The 25463-nt window shown below is 40.0% G+C and overlaps 1 protein-coding gene across 5 annotated transcripts in view; it reads left to right on the top strand.

The window, feature by feature from the left end:
* Positions 1-25463, top strand: part of prdm5 (PR domain containing 5) — a 338261-nt gene that overhangs the window by 240441 nt on the left and 72357 nt on the right. For all 5 annotated transcript variants that reach the window (XM_072590339.1, XM_072590428.1, XM_072590191.1 and 2 more), the window contains one exon: positions 22609-22694. In XM_072590339.1, coding sequence (XP_072446440.1) covers positions 22609-22694 — 86 coding nt within the window. The remainder of the gene's footprint in view (positions 1-22608; positions 22695-25463) is intronic.

The following is a 25463-nucleotide window of genomic DNA, read 5'->3' as shown; positions in this document are numbered from 1 at the left end:
TAAAATTAATTTCTTCACTCTCTTCCATTTAATAGATGCACCAAGTGAAACCTGAAGGCACGCAGTGTAGGTTATTTAAGTGATAAAAGATGTATCCAAAAGTTGTTTTTCATCACAACTTTAATGATTTTTTTTATATTTCCTGCTAGTAATTCAATTGCATTAAGAACACAAAATGATGAAGTCGATGGATTGCCAAATGTATTTCTTCCAGCAGAGATAAATGAAGCACTAATTTAAGTGGGTTTTATAAGATTAAGACAACTTTTTTTCTGTGTGCTGTGTATTACACTTTATCTCAGGAATGTATGCCTTTGATTTTTTAAAAAAAAATCTGATCCTGCTTATCTTTCGTTCATGAAAGAAACTACCCCCAAATTCTTGGAAGTCATTCCAGTAAAACATTTAACCCCTTAGGACTCCCATTTCCTGTGCAGCTTTTAATTCAGACAGGTTTACTAAGACCTGACATATGTGGAACTAAGATTTTGTAAATTGCTTGTGGAGGTTTGGAAATACAGGAAATCATAGGATTTTTACAGTACATTAGCCCATCGTGTCTGTTTTGGCTGTTTGAGCATTTAAACTTGGTATCAATCTCTTGCCTTTTTGCTATAACTTTATACATTATTTCCACTTAAATAATCATGCAATACCCTCTTAAGTGCCTCAACCAAAAATGCATCCATTACTTTATCAGGTATTGCATTTCCAGACTCTGACTATTTGCTATATGAAAAGGTTCTTCTCACTTGCATTTGCTTCTTTTGCAAATCACTTTAAAATTGTGCTCTTTGGTTTTTAGCCTGCTTACAAGCTTGAGCAGTTTCTGCCTATTCCATCCAGACCCTTCATGATTTTGATAAGTTCTAACAAGTGGCCTGTTGACCTTCTAATCTCCAAGGAAATCTATACCAACTTCTCCAGTCTTTCCTCATAACTGAAATGTATTTCACCTGGAATCATTCTGGTAAACTCGTCTGCATTCTCTCCAACGCATTCACATTCTTCCGATGGTATAGAGTCAAGAACTGTGCACAGTATTCAAACTGAGGTCAAAACAATGACCTATATATGTTCATCATCACCTCCAAATACTCTGTGGGCCTTTTAATGAAGCCTAGAATACTGTATGCTTTAGTAACAGCTCCCTGTATCTGTTTTGCAACCTTTAATGATTTGTACATACACATCCAGGTCTTCCTGTTTCTGTATACTCTTCAGAACAATGCCCTTTAATTTATAGAGTCACTGCGTGTTCTTTGTTCTGATATGTATCACCTTACATGTCTCCATATAAAACTTAATCTGCCAGTTATCAGCCAAGTCCACCAATATGTCAATAAGTTCTACAGTGTCCACTTCACTGTTTTTGATCTTTGCAAAGTTTATGTCATCAACAAATTTTGAAATTGTCCCCTTGGAGAACTCTACTAACAACCTCCTTCCAGCCTAAAAAATGCTTATTAATTATTACTCTGTTTCCTATTCCTCAGCAATTTTGTATTCCTTTGGTACTCTGTTTTATTCCCTGAACTGTAATTGTCCACACATGCCTGTTGTTTGTCACTGTATCAAATGCCTTTGGCAGTCTATGTACACCATATCAATAGCACTTCCCTGTTCAACCCTCTCTGGAAGCTCTTGAAACAACTCTAGAAAATTAGTTAGATGTGACTTTCCCTTGACCAGTTCTGAGGAAGGGTCACTGGAACCAAAACATTAACTCTGATTTCATAGATGCTGCCAGACCTGCTGAGCTTTTCCAGTAACTTCTGTTTTTGTTCCATTTTTGTAGCCACTGTTTTTCCTGATAACCTTTGTGACGACACGGGTAAACTCCCCTGCTTAATTTAAACCAGCAAAACAGAAAATATTTATCATGTGCAGTAACCTATGAAAATTCGAGAAGCCAAGTAAAAATTTAAAGTAAAAATTAACAACTTTATTTCTTAAAGTATAACAGAGAATAATTAACTAACAACTATTTGCAACTCATTCTTCTAAACTATCTTTTACGTTCCCTTCTGTAATACTAGTCTGATAAAACCCCCGAGTAAGATTTACCACAATTTCAAATTTCTAAACCAGGCAGCTGTCGAATCTTCCCTTTGTGCTTCAAGATACAATACACTTTTACACCTTCATAACACCTTCAGTTCCAGTCTATCCAGCCCAGCTCTGTTCTTTCCTCATTTGCTGTTCACAAGTTTATTTATCCTCCTATGGATTGACCAATATAATTTTACCCCATAATCATCAACGTCACGATGCAATGTTCAGTGTCCCCTAAATGATCTCCACTTGATCTATTTGGCACAACTTGTTCCTAAGAACCAGGTCTAGCTGTGCCTCCTTTCTCAAAGGACCAGACACATACTGCTGTAGGAAATTCTCAAGAACACAATCTAGGACATTTGTTCGTTGTATCTTAAATGACTACTATTCTACTCAATGGATGAGTAATTAAAACTCTGACATTGTAACCATTTTATGATGTTTGCACTTCTTTGTGCCTTCCTTGCAGATTTCTTCATCTATGTCTTTACTTCCTGGTGGTCCGTATTACACCAAGCAGTGTAAATGCATCTGTCTTAGTCCTTAGCTCTATACAAATTAATTCTGTCCTTGTACCATTCGAAGCATTGTCTTTCTGCAGTACTACAATGCTCTCCTTAACCAAAACTACCACATCTCCTCCTTTTGTTTTCTTTCCTATCTTCTCTGAACATATTGCACCTAGGAGCATCGAACACCAGATCTGCCCATCATTAAGCCAGGTCTCTCGATCACCGCAACATCATAATGCCACAAGGCAGTCTCTGTGCCTGTAACTCTCCAATTTTAATTATTGACTGTACTTTCTGCATTCACGTACATGCAGTATAACCCAGATTTAGACGTGATTACCTTCTCCCTTAATCTGACTGCACCTACTAAATTACTATTCTGTTCATTTTGTGCATTTTGATATTATTTTCTAATAATCACTTCTGTTCCCAAAGCCCTGCTGAGTTAGTTTAAACCCTCTCTGACTCTCTCAGAGGTTCCATCATTTACAGTGTTCTACAAATACATTCTAAAATGATGTTAATTATGCAGACCTGGGAATAACGGATGGAAAATCCATCTACCTACTTTACGATACTCTTCTCACAATTGATGGACACTGTCTGTCAACAATGTTCTACTAGTCTTTTATCCACCAACGTAGCCACTACTAATGGTTTAAAAAAAAGAGCAACAGATCCAGCTGAGAGAAGTAGGGGTCCTCCTGCAAGAAGGAAAGCTTCTTTGTTGTGCTCCTCGAAATGCTGTTTGAACAAATGGCCGGAGTTATGTCCTGCTGAGGTTCAATCCTAGCCATGTGCAACAGCAATGCTTAAAGCAAATAACTGTAGTGCAAAAATAAAGGCAGCTTTCTAAGCAAGAAGATCATCGTTCAAGATTCTGTTCCAACCCTTCAGAGGTAGCTGATTTAGCACATACATTAACACCACTGAAAGAGCTACTTTAATTGTTAGTAGATGTAAATGAAATGCTATTATTCTTATTCGTGACAGGGAATTACATTATGGTCCATCAAAGGAATGGAGTTCTATGCATCTAATGTTTTGATTCTATCAAAATAGTATGTTTGTAGCTCAATTGGATAAGAGATGACATATTCAAATGATCTGTGAACAATAATCTCAACGAGAAATAAAACAGATTGAATCGGCTTGAATCAATTCATTGAAGAATGTAATTTATCAGAATCTCTGTGTTAAGTCTCAAAAGGACCATCAGTTTAAGAAATGGTACCACACACATTTTGCACTTTCTTGTTTGTTTTTTCATCTGACCATCACAGCATCAGCTGTCGGTGGTTGTAGGCACAAACATGAAGCATCCTTTTTCTTCCTTTCTTCCTTATTTATTTATCAAAGAGAAATTCAAAACCTGACTCCTGACAAGTGTCTTATTGGGTAGAAATATCTGATCGCTAGCATCCCAAGAGTATATTTTTGAACCTCGGTATGCTAATTCAGCCTAAAAATACTTTCATTTGATCTGTTCGGATGGTGAAAAGCGGGCTCAATGTAGTTTTTGTCTTTCTTATCCTGAATAATCTTGTGAAAGATACCATCTGCAACAAATATATGATCCCTGTTAATTCTTAACATTTAAAGCAAAAGTGATGTCAATTAAATCAACCTTTCTAATGCAAGTAACAATCACTTCTTAGAATGTTAAAAATATAAAATGCTGAAAATACAGAGGTCAGTCAGCAGTTATAAAGAGAAAAGGCATGCTATGAAAATGTATGTGTAACCCATTATCAGAATTACTTAATCAGATTTGTTCTGACAGTCCTACTGTACATCTGAAATGCTGACTTGCCATTTCCCCTCCAAGATATTGATCATTATCTGCTAATACTTTCCTATCATTTTTTATTTCTCCAATGTTGCAATAAGTTGCTTCCTTCTTTATGAGCTGAATATTACAACTTTAAATACAGAGGATCTGATTTTTGAAGATTTGCAGACTCCGGTCAAACATGAAGTTGAACTCTGATTTTCATTGATATAGTTGAGCTGCTTCGTATTCTGTCACAACTACATTGGTTGGAATCTCTTGTAAAGAACTTTATGGTAATTCCATGAGTTATACAGTATGGAAGCAGTCCAGTTGGCTCAATGAGTCCATGCCAGTATTTATGCTTCACTCAAGCCTTCTGCCACTTTTTCTCATCTAACTCTACCATCAATTCCAACCTTCCCTCACATACTTGTTTACTTTTCTCTGGCATGCAGTTTTAGAAGTTTTACTTTTAAAATTAACCATTAGAAGCAGATGACAAAGCAACATCTAAGAGAAATGAACTGTTTTTTGTTTAAAACAAGTAAAATGGAAACTCAGCCAGAAGATCTAATTAAAGCTACTATTTTCTCAATTACGGTGACAGATTCTGGCAAATCAAAGTGCGAGTCTTTTATATTGCACTGCGTTAAATAATTTACAACAAGTTAGAGACTTTTGAACTGTAACGTCATGTTTGCAGCTTTGAAAATGAACAATCTGTTGCCCTGACATTGTTACCAGAGTCAATATTGAAATGCTGCCCAGCTCTTCCTAAGCTTGGCTTTGCAGGGATTTTTCACACTGGATGCTGCAATTCTAAACAGGGAAGATGAGCAATCCAGCCCTCAGTTTCAACCTCATCTGAAAGATGGTACCTACTACAGCACTGCACTTCCTCTGTACTGTACTATTGGATGAGAGTGTGACTTGAATGTGTGACCTTCAGATTCAGAGATGAATATTACAATTAAGCCCTTTTGTTATAAATGTTCATAGATACAAGGGAGCTCTCATACTGAATGGGATCACAGAATACTTATGAGAGATTTGCATTATTTATACTTCTGGCCCCTGACGTAGGGTCTACCATGCAATGGTCATCATGCATTTTATCAACCAGGTATCAGTGACGTTTGGATGATATTCTGGCTCTTTCTTTGCTATAGAAGAAGGAATGACAAGCAATCTTACAAGCAAAGTTAATGGCTTCTATTGTATTTTCAGGCATGACCAGGATTGGTTGTGTAACTGAGACTAAAAATAGCAAACTCACTTGTTAGCCTGCGCTCAGCCTCAGCACTTGTACATTGCTCAGCGTGCAGTAAAGCTGCAATTAATTACTAATAGGCAGCCTTAATAGCTTTCAGACCACTACTGGCAAAATCATAACTGCGGGGACAAGAGTGTGACTGTTTTCAGCTGTCATCACTTATTCAGTGGCCCAGATCTCAACATTAAAGAAAACTGAAACTGAACTTAAAAGTGTGTGCAGACCCATTAGCAGTTTTAGCACCAGCAGGTTCTTTGGTGTCTGGAGGGTGACTGCCATGATTAGGGACCACATAGGTCACAAGAGAGACAGTGTTAAGTTTCAGCAGATGTGAGATTTGTTCACTTATAGCAAATTGAACCTCGCAGTGCCTGTCTTGGAATCTTCAACCATCATTTGAGTCCATTGGTAGCAGCAGGCTTCTGGGTGTAATTATTAGTGATTTGTGATACATGTAAGTTTAAAATGGAAAACTTGTGTGTTTGAGACAATGCGGTCTCTTTATTTGGTTGGCCTGTGACTCTACACAGATTGTGGTTTTGAAATGATCAAACACAATGGATACCTGACATGTGAATGGAACAAAAGATCACCTCTAAGCAGGTTTGATGGATTTTAAAGGTTGGGAGTCAACAGCAGCTCTATGTTCCACAGTGACCAAGCTAGTAAAACTAAAGAAAAACATTTTAGCGTGGAAATTCGGGAACCCCTGCTCTAATGCTGTCGGGCAAGACTTCAATCTAATATGACTGCCCTCATCCTGACCCCATCATAAACCCTGGGGATGTAATCATTTGAATAATAGAGGCAGGCCGCCACACCATTAACTATGGCCACTAGAGCATCTGGCTCAGTAGAGCCAGAGAATTTTAAAACAACATGTTGCAGCTCCTTTGGGGAGAAGTAGGGAGTTCACCTCAAATAAGACTCCCAATTAAAACTGTTTGAATACTGTAATACCCTTGTGCCATACAGATGAGCTATAGTGAATCCATTGTTTATTTTCTCCATAGTATGAGAGAGTGTAATGTTCACAGAATTTATTGTTTATTTGCTTATTTATTTGATTTCTTTCTTTTTTTCATGTTTTTCTTCCCTCTAAAAGTCTATACCCTTGATTAGGGGATAATAGCAAGACAACTTGTTTTTGGAACCCTCTCTCACTTAACGACAATGCCAACAGAAGGTGCACATTTTAGTTTCACTCTTTGCACTTCTAAAGGAAGCCCAACTTCTTTGCATCAAACAGAAGAATATGTAGAAATAACTGTGAATAAACAGGGAAATATAAAGCATATGTGAGATGTGTAATATGTTTTGGGAAGGGGTTGTTTTGACTTGCGTACTGCAATTCCTGTTGTTTCTAATCAACATAAATCACTTTGATATTTAAAACCAAATGTATACTTGTTAAATGTGATGACAGCACTGAAATTGGGACAATAGTGGACATTGGAAGGCACGGTCAAAAATTAAGTCTGCACAGAGGCCTGTATCATGTTTTTTGGCTGAGACTGAGTTGTGTTGAGATATTTTGGAGGATTTGTCATCATGAGGCCTTGTGTGTTCTCTCATTATATCTTACCAAACTTGGCTATTCATTACTCACCATACCTTTAGGGCGTCTCTCATACCTAAGTCTGCCTCCCTATCTTCCTACACTCCATTAATCATGCAGCAGGTACCTTGCAATATGTTGGCATGCCTTGCTTCCCTGCCATCTTTAAAAGCCCTGAACAGTTCTCTGATGTTTACCCAGCACATGGCAAACACTGGTGCCCTGCTTTGCAGGCAGGGTCATGGACATCCTGCTGGATGGGGTGGTGCTAATGTGAGGGTTACTCTTTACCGCTCCCCCCCACCCTCTTCCAGACCAGCAGTAGAAGCAACGACACAAGACCATGTCAGTCTGGTCCAGGCTTACCACTCAATGTAGACTCTCAAATAACTAGAGGAATACCCAGAACTGAAGATCAATGTCTTGCTCCACTCTGCCCGCACGTGTCACCATCTTCTCTCTGATGTCTCTCTCTCTGTCTGCGAATGTATACATCTCTACCAAAACTCATACTCCACCACCCTGATTATTTCTTGCAACATCTTCCCAACTGCTTTCACCCACATCAGCCAACACCACTAACACTGCATGTCATCTGCACTGCCCACTCACTCACTTGGGATACCTCTCCACTTGCACCAGGAATGAAACCTGTACCATCCACTTTCACCTCCCTTGATACCTGCTACTGTCTCGCTCCATGAGGAAAATAGTCCCCAGTGGGGCAGAAAGAGTCCACATGGTTAGTGTGTTGCCCATTGTTTGGCTCCTCATTTACATGGGGGGAATCATGATTGCGACCACCCAGAGGCGAGTCTGGACTGGTATTGGAGGCTGCCTTGACTTTCTGTCTTAGGCACCCCACCATAAAGGCTATCCCCACTGATGTGTCTGAGACCTGGTAATGACTATGCAAATCTTCCTGGCTTGGTGTCTGCACTAAATGACATGGTAAGGCAGCAGTAACATAGCCCTGGTATTGCTGAGAGGGGGGGTAAGTGGGGAAAAAAAAAGACATTACAAGGTAGGGAAGCTCTGAGGACGTCTAGGTTGAGTCAGAGTGAGTGTTGCGAAAGCAAGTGAAGAGCCTGAAGATTCAGCATGATGCATTGAAGTGAAGAAGAATCCTATGTAAATGGATCAGCCAGGAGTGTTTTTAGAGCATATCGAATGCAACTCTTGGTGGATATGTGGTGTGTGTCGCTGGTTCCTATGGAGTGTGCCCGGTTTCCAACATGGAGGTGGAGCAGAACCAGCAGTGCGCTGAATCTGCCTACTACCCACTCTTGCTACCTTGTTAAGTTTTCCCCAATGCCTTAGTTGACAGGTTTGGTAAGATGAGAGTTCCGAACATTCATGAAGTGAGTTGTGCCATTAACAAGATGTTTCACAAGTAATAATGACCATCGTTTGGCATATTGCCACTGCCTGACAAAAAAACTTGTCATGCTGCCTGTGAAAATGTGAGATGATTTTCTCTGCATTTGTCGCATCTTGCCATAGCCCAGGGCACTCAGACTCCTCTTGAATTCCACTCAGAGAATTATTAAACAGTATTTTCTAATGAAAAAGGATAATGTATATGATAAGTGAGATTGATCTGTCAGAGTTGAAAAATTACATAAATGGAAGTTATATATCTATTACATTCAGCACTGGTAATTTGAAAAATCTGTTGTGCAATGACCAGAATAGTACTAACTCTACAGAGATTTTATGATCATAAGACACATGAGCTGAAGTAGGCCATTCAGCCTACAGAGTCTGCTCCATGAGATCATGATTAGAGTGGTACTGGAAAAGCTCAGCAGATCAGGCAGCATCTGAAGACCAGGAAAATCGATGTTTCGGGCAGGAGCCCTTCATCAGGAATGAGGCTGGGAGCCAGGGTGGTGGAGGTGGATTGGAAGGGGGGTGGGTGGATCGGGGTGGAGGGGGGGGGGTGGATTGGAGGGGGTGATCGGAGGGGCAGATTGGGTGGGTGGGGGGGATTGGGTGGGGGTGGGGGATTGGAGGGGGGATCGGGGGGGAAAGAGATAAATAGGAGGGGGGGTGAGATAAATGGGAGGGGTGGTGGGGCTGGGCAGAAGGTCTGCTGTGCTTTTCCAACACCAGTCTAATCTTGATTCTAATCTCCAGCATCTGCAGTCCTCACTTTTGCCTTTCTCACCTCCATTTTCTTGCCCTTTCCCATAATCCTTGATTCCCTTAATGTTTAAAAAGTTGTCTATCTCAGCCTTGAATATTCTCAATGACCCAACTTCACCAACCCTCTATGATAAGGAATTAAACATATTCATATCCCTTGAGAAACAAAATTCCTCCTCATCTATGTCTTAAATGTGTGACTCTGAGATTCTGAGATTATGCCCTCTGATCCTGATATCCTTAGAAGGGGAAACCACCTTTCCTCATGTGTGCTGTCAAGTCATCTAAGATTCCTGTATGTTTCAATAGAGTTGTCTCTTATTCTTCTGCATTCCAATGAGTATAGGCCTAATCTACTCAAACTCTCCCAGTAAGACAATATTTCTGTGCTCGGTATCAATCTAGTGAACCTTCTCTAGACTGTCTCCAATGATCCTTAGACAAAGGACTCAAAGCTGTACACAGTATTTTAGCTAGAGCTTTGCACAGTTTTAGCAAAACCTCCCTACTTCTATTATTCATTCCCTTTGAAATAAAGAGGGACATTACATTTGCTGTCCCTGTTACCCACTGAAATTGGATGCTGGCTTTTTCTGATTCATGGATGAGGACTGCTAAATCCCTATGTTCTATAGCTTTCTGGCGTTTTATGTCAATTAAATAATATTCAGTTCCTCTATTTTTCCTGCCAAAGAGCATAACCCTGCATTTTCCCAAATATATTCATCTGTCAAGTTTTTGCTCACTCAAGTTAATCTGTTTATATCCCTCTGCCTGTCATCCTCATCACTTGGCCTTCCCGACTATTTTGTGTTGTAGCACATTCACTTGCCTCATCCAAGTCATCAATATATATTGTAATTAATTGTGGTCACAGTACTGATATTTGTGGCAACACAGGTTGTTATCCTGAAAAATGCCTCCTTATCCCAACTCTATCTTCTATTAGTTAGCTAATTTTCAGTGTAATATAGCATGATTAGATTCCCTAAAATGTGGAAACAGGTCATTTGGCCCAACAGGTCCACATCAACCCTCTGAAGAGTAACCCACCCAGACCTATTCCCTTACCCTATCTTTACCCCTGACTAATGCACCTAACAAAATGCGCAATTTAGCATGACCAATTCACCTGACCTGCACGTCTTTGGATTGTGGGAAGAAACCCACGCAGACAGTGAGAGAACGTGCTAACACCACACAGTCACCTGAGGTGGGAATCGAACCCAGGTCCTTGTCACTGTGAGGCAGCAGTGCTTACTACTGAGCCACCATGCTGCAAATGACTTCTATAGATCACACATCATTGAAGAAAATAGCAGCGAGTTTCCTTGGTGAAGCACACTGAACTTCTTGGGCTTAGTACGTACTGGAAAACTGGGTGGGTTCGAGTTCACCTTCATACAGGGGGCCAGTCAATTTCTCTGCAGTATGCTTGGCCACAGACCCAGGAAAATTGTTCATAGATTATAAATGAGCTGTATTGTGATCAGCATTGGGCATCATATTGTGGCCTTGCGGCAGTTTAAACTGAAAGCCCAACATCGGATTGGCCAGATAGTGCCAACATAAATAAATAAATATTGAGAGTACAAACCTTGCTGTAAGTCGTGTTGGTGTGGGAGTAAAACATTTGGCTTTCAGAACATTTAAAGGAATTTTGACACTTGAAGGTTCATAGCCACGTGGAGAACTGAAATACTTGAAGCCTTTAGAAATCATTTAATTTTATTTCAATTTTCCAAAATCTATAAGGGGCGTGTGTAAAGGTTGTGCAGTGGATGCTTTCCACTATTGTGCTGGGTTAGATCATGAACATGAGTGTTGTATGAAAGAGTCGAGAAGTTGGTGCTGGAAAAGCACAGCCGGTCAGGCAACATCTGAGAAGCAGGAGAGTTGATATTTCGAACATAAGCTCTGCTCGAAACGTTGACTCTCCTGCTCTTCGGATGCTGCCTGACCGGCTGTGCTTTTCTAGCACCACACTGATCTCCTGCATCTGCAGTCCTCACTTTCTCCCTGTTGTATGAAAGAGTTGGATTACCCTTTTTTGGCTTCTGAGGGCATGCTCCATCCATGATACCAGTGAGCCAGACCTGGGAGGAGATTAAAATGAGGCTAACAGCTGTGTAATAGTGTCCTTTGAATGCAGGGACAGATGGGAGAAAAAATGGCATTTTGTAAGGAATCTGTCAAGGCGAGACTACCGTATAGTATTAGGTACCTATTAAGTGACTCAGAATTGCATGCCAAACAGTGTTTACCATCAACCTGTCTCTGATTTACTGCTCACCATTGCCAAGCCCTCACACACTTTTAGTTTGTAAGAAATCTCATGTACCTTTACTTCAAAGTGTCGGGGAAGTGCACCAGAGGCACATATTAACATAGTAAAGAGTAAATTCGAACCAGATATTGAGAGCAAATTATTTACTCAAAGAATTATAAATGTTTGGCAAAGTTTGCAGTCAGGCTGACAGAGACAAAACATTAGGGGTATTTATTTAAAATGCAAGCAAATGTTAACATGGGATACCAGAAGAATGAATTTTAATTGTTTGATTTTCCTTTGTTCGTAATAACACCCAGTTAATATGACAATCCTTCTTTACTTGCTTACTGTGTGGAATATCCCCAAAATGGGGGGCAACATTAAATATGTTGAAGGGGAAAGTCATGTTAATATATTTACAGCAGAGTCTACACCATATTCCAGGTGTAAGGGGCATGGATTTTCTCATAGATATATCACTTTATTGGTTTTCAAGCAAGGATTAATGATGAACTAAGGGATTTTGCAGGTGCATATAAATCAAATTACTCTTGCAGTAATGAATTAAAGGAAATTGTGTTTTTTGCGAAATTAGAGGTGGCAGGTTTTGCAGTTATTAAGTGGTTGTATAGTTGGATGTCACTGTTGAAAGATTTCCCATCATCTTCATCAAATGCATCATTACTCCAACGTAATTGTTAGTGATTTCCCATTTTAAACAAATGGTCAATTATTTATTTTGAGTTTTAAAAGCTGATAGTTAATTGTAGCTGCAAAGTTTTACTTTGTAAACTTCCTTTATTCATAACTGAAATAATTCCACAGTGGTCAGTATCCCATCACCAGGTCATCCTTTATTTACAGGTGGAGAGTCCTTGACACTGATCCCGCTCCCTCAGAGCCAACTGTCAGTGTGAACAGAACCCCTGAGACTCCTGTTTATATCTGTCAGCCAGGGCTCCCTGATTGGAGCAGATTAAAGCCCCAGTGAAAGAATTCATATTCTCTGAGGTCCAACTGGCTGATCTCATTACAATAATTTAAATAACCATAGACAAAAATATGATTCTTTGGGATTTAAAACCCTGGATCAATTCACTGTACTACACCTTACTGCTAAATCAGAAAGGATATCATGTAATTCACAGTGAATGATTCCCAGTGAGCATTCATCTACAATTGAGCAGATTTTTAAATATCGGGAATCTTTTGACAACCAATGAGATTTGACTAATTTTGCTGGAATGAAATACTTTGTTCTGTTGTATGACACTGTGTTTCAGTGGGCAGTCTCAGCCTCTGGTGCATATTATAAAGTTGGATGAGTGCCACACTTGATGCTTGAGCAATTATTTTGATTAGCAATTAGATTAATGTACAGTACGTACTCAAATTACCAAGATGTGCTACCAGTGGATGGCAAGAAGTCACAAAATTGTGCTGTTGGACCTAAACATAAACATAGACAAACAGGCATTCAGTTGCAATCTGGCTGCTTTAATAGAGGGCTTCAGCAGACTGAAGTATCTGGGGATTTTTCTAGATTAGTGATTAAATCTCGCAGCACGGTAGCTCAATAGTTAGCACTGCTGGCTCACAGCACCAGGGACCCGGGTTCGATTCCAGCCTCGGGTGATTGTCTGTGTGGAATTTGCACATTCTTCCCGTGTCTGCGTGGGTTTCTTCTGGATGCTCTGGTTTCCTCCCACAGTCCAAAGATGTGCAGGTCAGATGCATTGGCCATGGACAATTGCCCATAGTGTTAGATGCATTAATCAGAGGGAACTGGGTCTGGGTGGGTTACTGTTTGGAGGGTCAGTGTGGACTTGTTGGGCTGAAGGGCCTGTTTCCACACTGTATGGAATGTAATCTAAGATGAAAAAAATCCTCTAGTTTAAAAATTTACAATGTAGATTATATTGAACATTAGATTTCATTGTTAGAACTTAAATTTTTCATTATTTTTATTTTATATTTTGTCATCTTGGTTTGGAGCTGTGAACTGGGAACTATGAACTAAAGTTGACTTTCGGACTGTGGGTGACAGCTTGCGTTAAAAGGAAAACCAACCAAATAAGCTTTTGGTTATTAATGAGACCAACTCTGGAAATTAATTATAGTTTGGTTCCTGATCAACAGGTTCTGCAGATGCCTTGTCACTGGGGAAGAGCATTAACAAATAACAGAAATTGACAACTAATGAGGTTAGAAGCTGGGAATTGGTTCCAACAAGCCTGGACATGACCTTATGCTTAATGGCAGATATAGAACAGAAACCTCGTTGAGGAGATGATTAGTCTGTCAGGGAGTGGTCAGAGATGGAATTGGGTTTTGGACTGTTTTCTGTTCAAAAAAAGATTCAGCTGTTGATGTTACAGAATGAAGATTTTGAAAGTTTCCTGCCTAACCTCCCATAATTATTTCTTTGAAGCTCAGAGAAGAGACTATCTGAGTGAACTGTAAATGTGACCTTGATCGACATCTTCAGAAAATGAATCCAGAAACTATCACCTATACCTGTGGAACAACCCATTGTGAAAACCATTTAAGTAATCTGGCCAATTTTTTCATTTTCTTTTGTTTATCCCTTAACTTTATCCCTCACCTGTTTTGTGAATGGGGCTGAAAAGAAAGGTTTTTGGGTTTATAAACCAACAAGGTAACTTTGTTGTTTAGATTAGATTCCTTACAGTATGGAAATAGGCCATTTGGCCCAACAAGTCAATACTGACCCTCCGAAAAGTAACCCACCCAGACCCATTTCCCTCTGACTAATACATCTAACACCCTGGGCAATTTAGCATGGCCTATTCACCTGACCTGCACATCTTCAGATTGTGGGAGGAAACCCACACAGACACTGGAAGAATGTGCAAACTCCACACAGACAGTCGCCTAAGGCAAGAATTGAACCTGGGTCCCTGGCGCTGTGAGGCAGCAGTGCTAACCACTGAGCCACTGTCAAGGTATTGAATTGGTAATAAATTGCTAAGTCTTTAAGAGGGCCAACGTTTGTTATTATTCACAAATCTGGGATTGGTTATTTAAAAAGACTGGTTAGAAACTATTGGGGTCAATTTTGAGAGTCTTTGAAAGTTTTAATTTTACTATGTTGTGAATACAGAGGTAGAAAGGTTGTTTTAGTTCAATTGTCTGTCTCTACATCCTAATATCATGCAGCAATCCTCATGAGCCATTGGGTGTTGGATTTCCCAGGGTTGGAGAAGTCCGATTGATCAAGATTAAATCTGAAACACAATTAAAATCTGAGGCATGCAGTGTGTTAAAATATTTGAATGAACAACCTTCTGACTGCATGCAGGTTGCTAGCCTGTTCATTGAAATAGTGTGCTGTTGAGAAGGATTGGATTTAGGTTTAAAATGTTTACTTACTAGTGGCTGATCTGACCAAAGTCTAACATTACATTCATGGATAAAGGGAAAATACTGAAGATGTTGGAAAAACATGAAACAAACATTAAAAAAATGCTGGAGGAGCTCGGTGGGTCTGCAGCATCTGTGGAGAGAGAAACAGACTTAATATTTCAAACCTTGTAACAGTTTTGTTCTTAACTCGTGTAACCTGTTCCCTTCTATGTGACTAACCCACTTGATGTATTCTCTTCAGTTTCTCCTAAACAGGTTCATTTGCATTTACTGCTCATGTGATCTCTGTTTTAATAGTGTTTACCCTATGAAATAGGGAGCACTGGAGGAAAACCTTCATCGTTGTATTCTCTCTGCATAGAGAAGTATCTGTTGGTGTATCCCGGTACAATTGAGCTTTGCCCTGGTTTACAATTAACTGGCCCATTTTAAATAGGATCCAACCACTGTGTACACATGGTTCATATTTCCTGAGCCAGCATGGATTCCCTTTTACTTAATCATTTTGAAATCCATCTGCCTTTCCTCAGCTCAGCACTTACTGTATTCAGTTTGTTTTAATCTTATGAACCTTAGTTATTCTAATCACCTGGCCACATCTGGGTACCACCAGGACGTTTCATAATAAGTACGTCCCACAGTATGGTGTTTGAGAAGAGTGGGGAACCCAGAACAAATTGTGATGAAGCTTTATGGACTATTTTGACATGCTGAAATGTCACAATTGACTGCACAACGTTTTGTTATGTGATGACCTATTTTATATAGTTAGAGTTCTGGAACATCATGTTCTTCCTGTTTTCCTTTTGTGAAATAAATGTTTTTTTCCTTTTCTGAAATGTTTCTTTTCCTTTTGCTTCTCCTTTTCTGCCATTGCCTCAAAGCAATAACTCATTGTTGGGTTATATTTTAGTGTGCAATGCTTAGCTCCGTGTCTTGCCCAGACATTCATTCTTCATATATAAGCAAAACTGTGAGTGTGAACTGTTTATTCAATGACTGGAGGCAATTGTAACCAACACAAATCTGCCTCTTTTTTTGATTTCTGTGTAATTGTATTTCAAATAGGAATTTCTGGATAGTTAGAAAGAAGACGAATTCTGAGAAAATTTCTTCCTTCTCCCCAACCCACCCATCCCAATCAGTGTTGCTGAAGCCAATTTTAATGGCTTTGCCAATACGTCAACTGATCAAATATCATTCAGCATGCAAGGGCAGCACAGTGGTTAGCACTGCTGCCTCAAAGCACCAGAGACCCGGGTTCAATTCCCGCCTTGGACAACTGTTTGTGTGGAGTTTGCACATTCTCCCAGTGTCTGCGTGGGTTTCCTCTGGGTGTTCCGGTTTCCTCCCACAGTCCAAAGATTAGATTAGATTCGCTACAGATGTGCAGGTTAGGTGAATTGGCCATGCTAAATTACCCGTAGTGTTAGGTGAAGGTGTAAATGTAGGGGAATGGGTCTGGGTGGGTTGCTGTTCGGAGGGTCGGTGTGGACTTGTTGGGCTGAAGGGCCTGTTTCCACACTGTAAGTAATCTAATCTAATTAGGAATTAAAATTGGTACCAACTTGACTTCGTGAAGCATTACTTTAACTAGCTGGGGTACGTGAAGGGCATGTGTTTTGCAAAGCCAGTTAATTAGTTTTGTTACAGTGGACTATCAATTTTCAACATTCATCATTTGAGTTCAATACCCTTGGAGTGAAAATGTTTTTTTTAAATGAATGTTGATCTAAAGTGGCTGCTTTGATCACTCAACAAGCCCAGGCAGCATGCATGGAATATAAAACAACCTATGAACCACATGCCTCAGAATTACAATTTTAATCAAGAAGAATTGAAAGTCAGTTTAACATTAAGAAATTGGCAACTCTTGATTCACTCACACTTGCACAATAACTACATATATTGGGGTTGAAAAATGGGGGGAAAGAGAATAGAAGATAAGAAAAAGGAGCCAAATTAATCCATTTGGCCCATCAAGTCTGTTCTGCCATTCGATCATGACTGATATGCTTCTCAAGCTCATTCATTGCCTACTTCCCCTTATAATCAGGAAGCTATCAATCTCTGTCTTAAATACACTCAATGACTTGGTCTCCCCAGCTCTCTGCAGCAATGGGTTCAAAACATTAACTACGCACTGGCTGAAGAAATTCCTCCTCATCTAGGTTTTGAAGGGTCTTTCCTTCACTCTGAGGCTATTCCCTTGGGTCCTAGTCTTTCCGACCAGTGGAAACATCTTCTGCATGTCAATTCTATCCAGGCAATTCAGAATTCTGTAAGTTCAATCAGATCCTCCCTCATCCTTCTAAACTTCATTGAGTATCGACCCAGAGTCCTCAACCGTTCTTCATATGACAAATCCTTCATCCCCAGGATCATTCTTGTAAATTTTCTCTAAACCCCCTGCAAGGCCAGCACATTTTTCCTTAGTTATGGGGCCCAAAACTGCTCTCGATATCCCAAATGTGGCCTGAACAGAACCTTACACACCCTCAGCAGTATGTATCTGCTCTTGTATTCTAGCCCTCTAGAAATGAATGCGAACATTGCATTTGACTTCCTAACTGCTAAGTGAACCTATATTTTAATCTTAAGATTACCAAAGCCTTTCCCTGTTTAGTATATAGTCAATGCCTGTATTCTTCCTGCCAAAGTGCATAATCTCACCATTTCCCACATTCTATTCCATCCGAGACTTCTTTGCCCACTGTGCTAACCTGTCCATGAGCTTCTGCATCCTCCACTTGCTCAACATTAACTCTCCCTCCACCTATCTTTGTGTCATCTGCAAACTTAGCAACAATACCCTCAGTTCCTTCATCCAGATCATTAATGTAAAATGTAAATAGTTGTGGTCCCAACACTGACCCCAGCGGATCACTAGTTACCAGCTGCCATCCTGAAAATGATTCCTTTATCGCCATTCTCTGCCTTCTGCCAGTCAGCCAGAGAAAGTGAGGACTGCAGATGCTAGAGAGTGTGGCACTGGAAAAGAACAGCAGGTCAGGCAGCATTCGAGAAGCAGAAGAGTTGATGTTTTGGGCATAAGCCCTTTATCAGGAATAGGGGGGTGGGGGGAAGGGTGCTGAGAGATAAATGGGGGGGGGGGGGTGGCACAAGGGGAAAGGTAGCTGGAAGGCGTTAGGTAAATTGAGGTATGGGGTGATGGTGATAGGTTGGAGGGGAGGGTGGAACGGGTAGGTGGGAAGGAAGATGGACAGGTAGGACAGGTCAAGGAGGGTTGGATCTGGGATGAGGTGGGGAAGGGGGGGGGGGGGTGTTTTGAAGCTAGTGAAGTCAACATTGATGCCATGTGATTGAAGGGTCCCAAGGCAGAAGATGAGGCACTCTTCCTCCAAACATCAGGTGGCTTGGATTTGGCGGTAGAGGAAGCCCAGGACTTGCATGTCCTTGGTGGAGTGAGATGGGAAGTAATCGAACGCAGGATGGTGGGGATGTTTGGAGTGTGTGTCCCAGAGATATTCCCTGAAACGCTCTGCAAGTTGGTGTCCTGTCTGCCTGATGTAGAGGAAACCACATCGAGAGCAACGGACACAGTAGACGAGGTGGGTGAATGTGCAGGAAAATCTCTGCCAGATGTGAAACAAGATCTTTTCCAGTGCCACACACAGTCTTCTCTATGCCATACCTTGTCCTAACACCATGGACTCTAACACTCCCCTGCAACACCTTGTTAAAGACCTTTTGGAAATCCAAATTGATCATGTTCACTGGCTCTACATGGTCTAACGCTCTTGTTACCTCCTCAAAGAATTCTAATAGATTTGTCAGGCGTGACCTACCCTTGACGATGCCATGCTGGCTCAGCCATATTTTAGCCTGCACTTCCAAGTACTCTGCAATCTCCTTCTTATTCATGGACTCTAAACTCCTACCAGTAACTGAGGTCAGGCTAATGCCTCCAGTTTCCTGTCTTCAGCCTCCCTTCCTTCTTAAATAGAGCTAAACTCATTTGATTGGGACGTGATAACAATGTGCTAAAAGGGACGAAAAACAAAATAAACAAATGATTTGTCGTAACTGACCGAGAGGAAGTTTCAAAAAAGAGGGCAACAATTTGCCATTTGTTTGATGAACCTTAATTGAAGTCCCACATGTAAAACCATTGTTGATTACATGTTGGAACAAACTATATCTGCTGTGTTGTATTTGTTGTATACTCGCTGAATTCTGATTTGTTTTTGCAGCCTAAATATATATATGACCATTGCTGGTATCCCATTAAATTAGTCTGAGTATTTTTGCATTGCCATCATTAGACAGGTGATTCCCTGATCCATATTTGCCATGTAATCCTTGCTTCCAATTTTTGTCTGTGTATAAACCACTAATAACATGAATAGAACATTGCCTTTTCTCTCACTTATTTCATGGAGCATTGTAAGGCGTATGTCATCTGGCTCTGCTGCATATAAATATTTAATTGCTCAAATTTCTTCATTGCACATGCTTTACTGATCTCAGGAATCCAAACTCAGTCTAGCTGGATCTGGAATTTATCGGAGGTCTTCATTTATGAAGATTGACGTGAAAAATTTATTTAACACATCAGCCATTTCCTGATGCCCCATAATATTTCCATCCAGTTCACCCATTGAAGAGACTATTTGATCCTTGACACAGTTTTATCTATTCCTTTGTAGAAATGTTCTTAAGTTGCTTTTCATTGGCTTCATATAAGTTATATCATACTGTGGTTTAGCATTGTGACATTTACGTAGTCCACAGGCTTTACCATTTTTGATTTAGAGTCATAGGGTCATGTAACATGGAACCAGACCCTTCAATCAACCAGTCATAGAGATGTACAGCATGGAAACAGACCCTTAGGTTCAACCCGTCCATGCCGACCAGATATCCCAACGCAATCTAGTCCCACCTGCCAGCTCCCAGCCCATATCCCTCCAAACCCTACCTATTCATATACCCATCCAAATGCCTCTTAAATGTTGCAATTGTACCTGCCTCCACCACTTCCTCTGGCAGCTCATTCCATACCCTTACCACCTTCTGCGCGAAAAAGATGCCCCTTAGGTCTCTTTTATATCTTTGTCCTCTCGCCCTAAACCTATGCCCTCTAGTTCTGGACTCCCCGATCCAGGGAAAAGACTTTGTCTATTTATCCTATCCATGTCCCTCATAATTTTGTAAACCTCGTTAAAGGTCACCCCTCAGCCTCTGACGCTCCAGGGAAGACAGCTCCCAGCCTGTTCAGCCTCTCCCTTTAGCTCAAATCCTTGTAAATCTTTTCTGAACCCTTTCAAGTTTCACAACATCTTTCCGATAGGAAGGAGAACAGAATTCCTGTTCCTTTCAAAATAATTAATTGCTTCCTGCTTAATACTGACTTGTTAAGCACTAGATTCTTGCTTAAAGTCTTTTTTGTCATTACTTTCTATATTGTCTCAAGAACCCAACACATCAAACACCAGTCTGTACAAGATAGATCCAATCATCATGTTTTTGTTTGAGTAACTCTTTGGTCCCTCTCTCGGTCTGTCAGACCATCCATCCCTTTTCCCACCTCTCTCGATGTCTGTTTGATTTTCATATCATTCCTAATTCTCTCAATGCATGCAATTTAAGAAAAACTATTTGGCTTTCTTATCAAAGTTAGAGAACAAAGTAAGATTTCATCGGATGCCTTTCAGTCGGGCTGCTTATTTTTATTTGATATATTGCCTTGAAGCAGCCGTGTCTTTATTGTATATACATTAAATGGAATTTATTGTGATAGATCATCTCTCTGCAGCACACAAACATAATTTGTGTGATAACAGATGGATAAATGTTTTATCATAAACCATCATCTTAAGTTACCTTGATTTTTATTGTTTTTGGTGTGGCAAAGACAGGGATAAATAGAATTTGTCAGAGATTGAATTATAAAGCTTCTTTGTATTGGGTGGATGCACATTAGTTAAGCCTAATGAAAATGTATTTAGGACATGTTGAGACCAAGAATAAATGTATTTGAAATCATCATTGACTTTAAAAGGAAGGTATTCCATTTTCACAGGTAGGTAAGCAGGTATAGACATGTCAAGCCAGCACGGTAGGTAGCCCATCGCTCCAGGTTGGCTGCATCCTTATTTTTCTCTCTTTCCTCGTCTTTTTCTTTCCTTCATTTTCTGACATTGTGGGAAAGCCGGAGCAGTACTGAGCAGGTCATCGGCAGGAGTAGTACCCAGAGCGGGGACTCCTAGCTGAAGTGTGGGGGCTCCTTGAGGCTCAGGACATCTGGCAGAGACCTTCCCAAAGCCCTGGAGATGTGTTTGAAGACACCTTGTACAGAGGATGAACTCTATTTATGTAATTTCTTTTTGCAACTCAAAATGGTACTGGATTGTGGCAACAAAACTTTTTTTTTAACTGTATCTTTCTAAATATATGTGACAATAAATAACTCAATAATCTAGTATTCTGTGGAAATTTTTTTTGTGTCTGTACTTTCGGCATCTTTTAATGTTCTCCTCACTGTTTGTTGTTCCTTGCGGCACTATAATGAGGTACCGTTTCTGGGCTGATTTTAGTTATGCGTATACATTAGAAAGCATAAAGGAGAGCAGTTTTAAAATATTAAAGTGAAATATTTGACCTACTGGTCAAGTTTGATACTTCAAACTTCTGATTAAATACATCTGGTAACTAACTGTACTTGGGTAAATAACTTGATTTTCGCAATATTTTACTCAATTATTAGAACCATGCATTCAGAATTAGAAACATTATTCTGTTCTGGAATATTTTGGAGATCTTTTTTAGGAGTAATGGAACATACTCTGAAAAGTAAATCATTAAAGTTGAAAATTGTGGCATTTTGTTTGTTTCATTTCATAGTGTATCGAAATAAAACATTTCAGAAAATAACTGAGCACTCTGTGAATTTTAGTTGCGGTTTCGTTTGTGGGGACAGCAGTAAACGCTGAATAGGAACAAACACCTAAAGTTCATTATTAGGAATGAATGTAATAAATACACAGGTTATTTATGGAATTTATTTGCTGTTACTATCAAATAATATTTGCATATCAGGCATTAGATTAGATGGAATCAGTGATACATTAAGAAATATTGAATAGAAAATTAGCTTCAGGGACTAACATGGGGTACATTCTATATTTTAAAATTTAATAATGTTTAAACTGCTTTTAAAAACATTAAAAATAGAACTTTAACTTGTCTCAAAGTAAAATTTTACTTTGACATCTGAATGGATAATATTGGGGCTCATTTGGCTGGTAATTAATACCAAACATGCAATAAAGGAATGAGCAATGCATACATTAGACTGCTGTTGCCTTTTTAAAAGAAAAGTAGTGGATCTATGTGTGGAATTATGTCTTGTTTGCAAAGAGCAAATAGTTCAAAGTGAAACTTTGATGCAGCTATGAAGTGACTGAGGGAAATCTTTCTTTATGCAAAGTTTTCCCAAAGCTCTGATCTCCCTGTTTGATCCAAAAAACGTTAAGACTGGAGGAGAAAGTGTACACCCTGGCCATGCTCTGCTCCCTTGATGTGCCGAAGCGGCAGCAGCTCCCTTCTGTCATTCTGTAGACTGCTCTCTGTTTTACTGATGGTTATCTGTCTTGTGTGCAGGTGAGCGCCCCTACCAGTGTCCCTACTGTGACAAAGCTTTCAGCAAGAATGACGGATTAAAGATGCACATTAGAACGCACACACGGGTAAGAGGAGATCAAGTTTCTGCTTTTTTTTCTTACCTCTAAGTAGTGGAAAGCAATTGCTGAAATAAAGTGTACAGGTAAAGTTAATCATTTTGAATGAAAACAGCACTGTTAGTTTTTACAGATTTTTTGGTATAACCTACTCTGCTTCTCACTTTCCCAATAATTTCTCCTTTTTGAGGGCATGGTCATTACACTGTGCCACCAAATGACTCCATATTGTGCACCAAACCGCTGCAGCAAGAAAATGGAAATGAACACAGAATTTTACAGGAGTAAGAACACAGCAAAATGTTGGAACAAACAGCAAGCAATACTTACAAAATCAGAGGTCAATAACATGATGAATTTGATTTAATCTAATAGCCTGTTTGGTAATAAACTTTGTGTCAATACACATGACAGAAATCTCATTCAAATCGGAGTGTGTGTTCCACTTTGGGATTCAAATGAACAAAGATGACAAAAGATAAAGGTAATGCTGCAGTATTGTAGGTTAAAGAAAAATGACCATGATAAGTATCTTCCAGTTGCTGTTCTTGTCCCATTGGTTCACCTTCCACATATGTTTCCTACGATTACCTTAGCATTGACAAACACGCTTGCTTCTTTTCCTTTCTCCAGGTCTGGGGAAGTCAGCCAAAATGAGATTAGGAATGATTGTTTAAGTGAAGTTACAGAGACACATTTTAATCATTAAATGCCCAATTTACATCCCATGACCTGATTGGTCCTCTGCAACTCATCCTGCCTCCTAAAACCAGTAGCAGGACTGTATTTCCCTCCTTACTTGCATTGTGGATCAACCTACACAAAATGGCTTGCAGCAGTTCCGGAAGGCAGCTCACCACCAACACCACCACCTCAACGGCAACTAGGGATGATGCTGGCCAGTCAGCGATACCCACATCTCATGAGTGAAACAACAAAAAATGTAAAAAGATATACACAGTATACCAATTTAGCCGTTGGATGGCCTGTGGCCAATCAATACAGACTTTGACCTCACTGGTTAATTTTTTGAGTCCTTATTTTAGATGGCTAAGATGTCTGATATGGATTTTTTTAAAAAAACGTTAGCTGCAGGAGAAATTATTTTCCTTTCTGTATCCCCCTGAGTTAACATTTCAAGTAGTTCTTTTTATGAGCCTGTTAATATCTCTCCCAGTTCTTTGGTCTGGCCAGGCTTAGCTTAGTCTGTACACAGTCAGGTAACTCTCTTTGTATCCCACGAAAATCCAATACAAGCCATCTGTAAGGATGCAAGGGAAACCATTTCAGTGACTACTCTAAGTTGAGCGAACAAAACTCCATTTGAATATTGGACAGATCTTTACTAGAGAACAGCCTAGACCTCAAATTTTGTGGCATTGAGACTCCAAATTATGCTGTGTGTCACCACTGAACAGGAAAGCAATATCGTTTCTGCAGCAGTTCACAGTTAAATGGAGAATTAGCTTGTAAAGACTTGATGTCTGTGATCAAATGGCGTTTATGTGGAAATTTATCAAAGTTCTTTACTACAAAGATGCTGTTCCTGAAATACGCTGAAGTGATTGCTTTGTAAGATTTTTCACATTCTCTACGACCCCACCCCACTAAGAACACACAAAACATTTACACAGGCAGGTATGCAGTTACAATGCTGAGAGACAACTTTGCAGATAAAAGGTGTTTGTGATTTTGATGGATGGTATATTAAGAGCCCAAAATTGGCTACCTGCCAGTTGCACGTGCACTGCCGTCACTGCTGGGAGCCTGGGTCTGGGAAAAGCATACTAATACAGGAACAAGCATCAGGCTGCCTCTGTGACCAGATTGAATTTACTGCACCTCCTTTCCTCCCCAAATGGCAGCTCCGTAGACCTTTGGAAAGTTAGTTCACAAACTCCATTTCTGACTCCATGGGTGCTGTCAGGTGAATTGAGTGTTGTGGTATAAGGGCATGAAAGGGTTAATACTGAAGGGCGTTATAGCTTCACCAACTGTGATGACGTTATATGTACCTGGGGGTAGAACAACTCAGGATCTCGAAGGAGAAAGACCTAACATCAGATTCTCCTCAACCTCTCCATAACAACGACTATCATGTCAATACTAACCTGTAACGTTTGCAATAAACTTTATCTTGTTAGCTACAAGAATCTGTAGTTATACCAAGAAATATTTTTGCCTGCCACCCTCAACCAAGTACTTTCCAATTCTTAAAGAGACTGTAGGCAGCAATCTTTCATGAGCATCAGCTTATACAGTATACTGAGCTGGTATGCCCATGCACCAAACGAGGGCAGTGGTGTCAATTAGATTTGACTGCTCATAGTGAGCAGCGCTGTGAGATCCTTCCACTCAGCTTTAAGTGAGGAGCTGATAGAGCACAGTTAGAAGCAAGGAAAAGCTGAAGATTGAAGAACCCTACAGAAGAAACTCTTGGAGCAATCCTCCAACAAGGAAGTTTACTCCAATGAGTAGTGAAAGCATTGTCGATCTGGTGAGAGATGGATTGTCACAGAAAAGCAACATCTCCTTGGAGAAGAAGAGTTGGTATAAAGTTGGTACAGGCTGCAACATGAGGTGGTGCTCTGTGAGAATGTTCTTCACGGGGGGTGGGGGGTGAAATCAGGGTGAATGAACAGATATTGGAAGTTCTGTGAGTAAAGCTTAAAATTCTAGTGGGCCTGGGGAAATATTAAAATGGTGCAGTAATCCACTCTGGAAAAGTGAAAGGGTAAATGATTGCTTATAGCTCAGATTGAGCATGGTTGCCTTCAT

This window comes from Chiloscyllium punctatum, chromosome 1, assembly GCF_047496795.1.
Source record: "Chiloscyllium punctatum isolate Juve2018m chromosome 1, sChiPun1.3, whole genome shotgun sequence".
Taxonomy (NCBI): domain Eukaryota; kingdom Metazoa; phylum Chordata; class Chondrichthyes; order Orectolobiformes; family Hemiscylliidae; genus Chiloscyllium; species Chiloscyllium punctatum.
The sequence above is the reverse complement of the archived record's forward strand: the minus strand, read 5'-3'. Positions and strand labels throughout refer to the sequence as shown.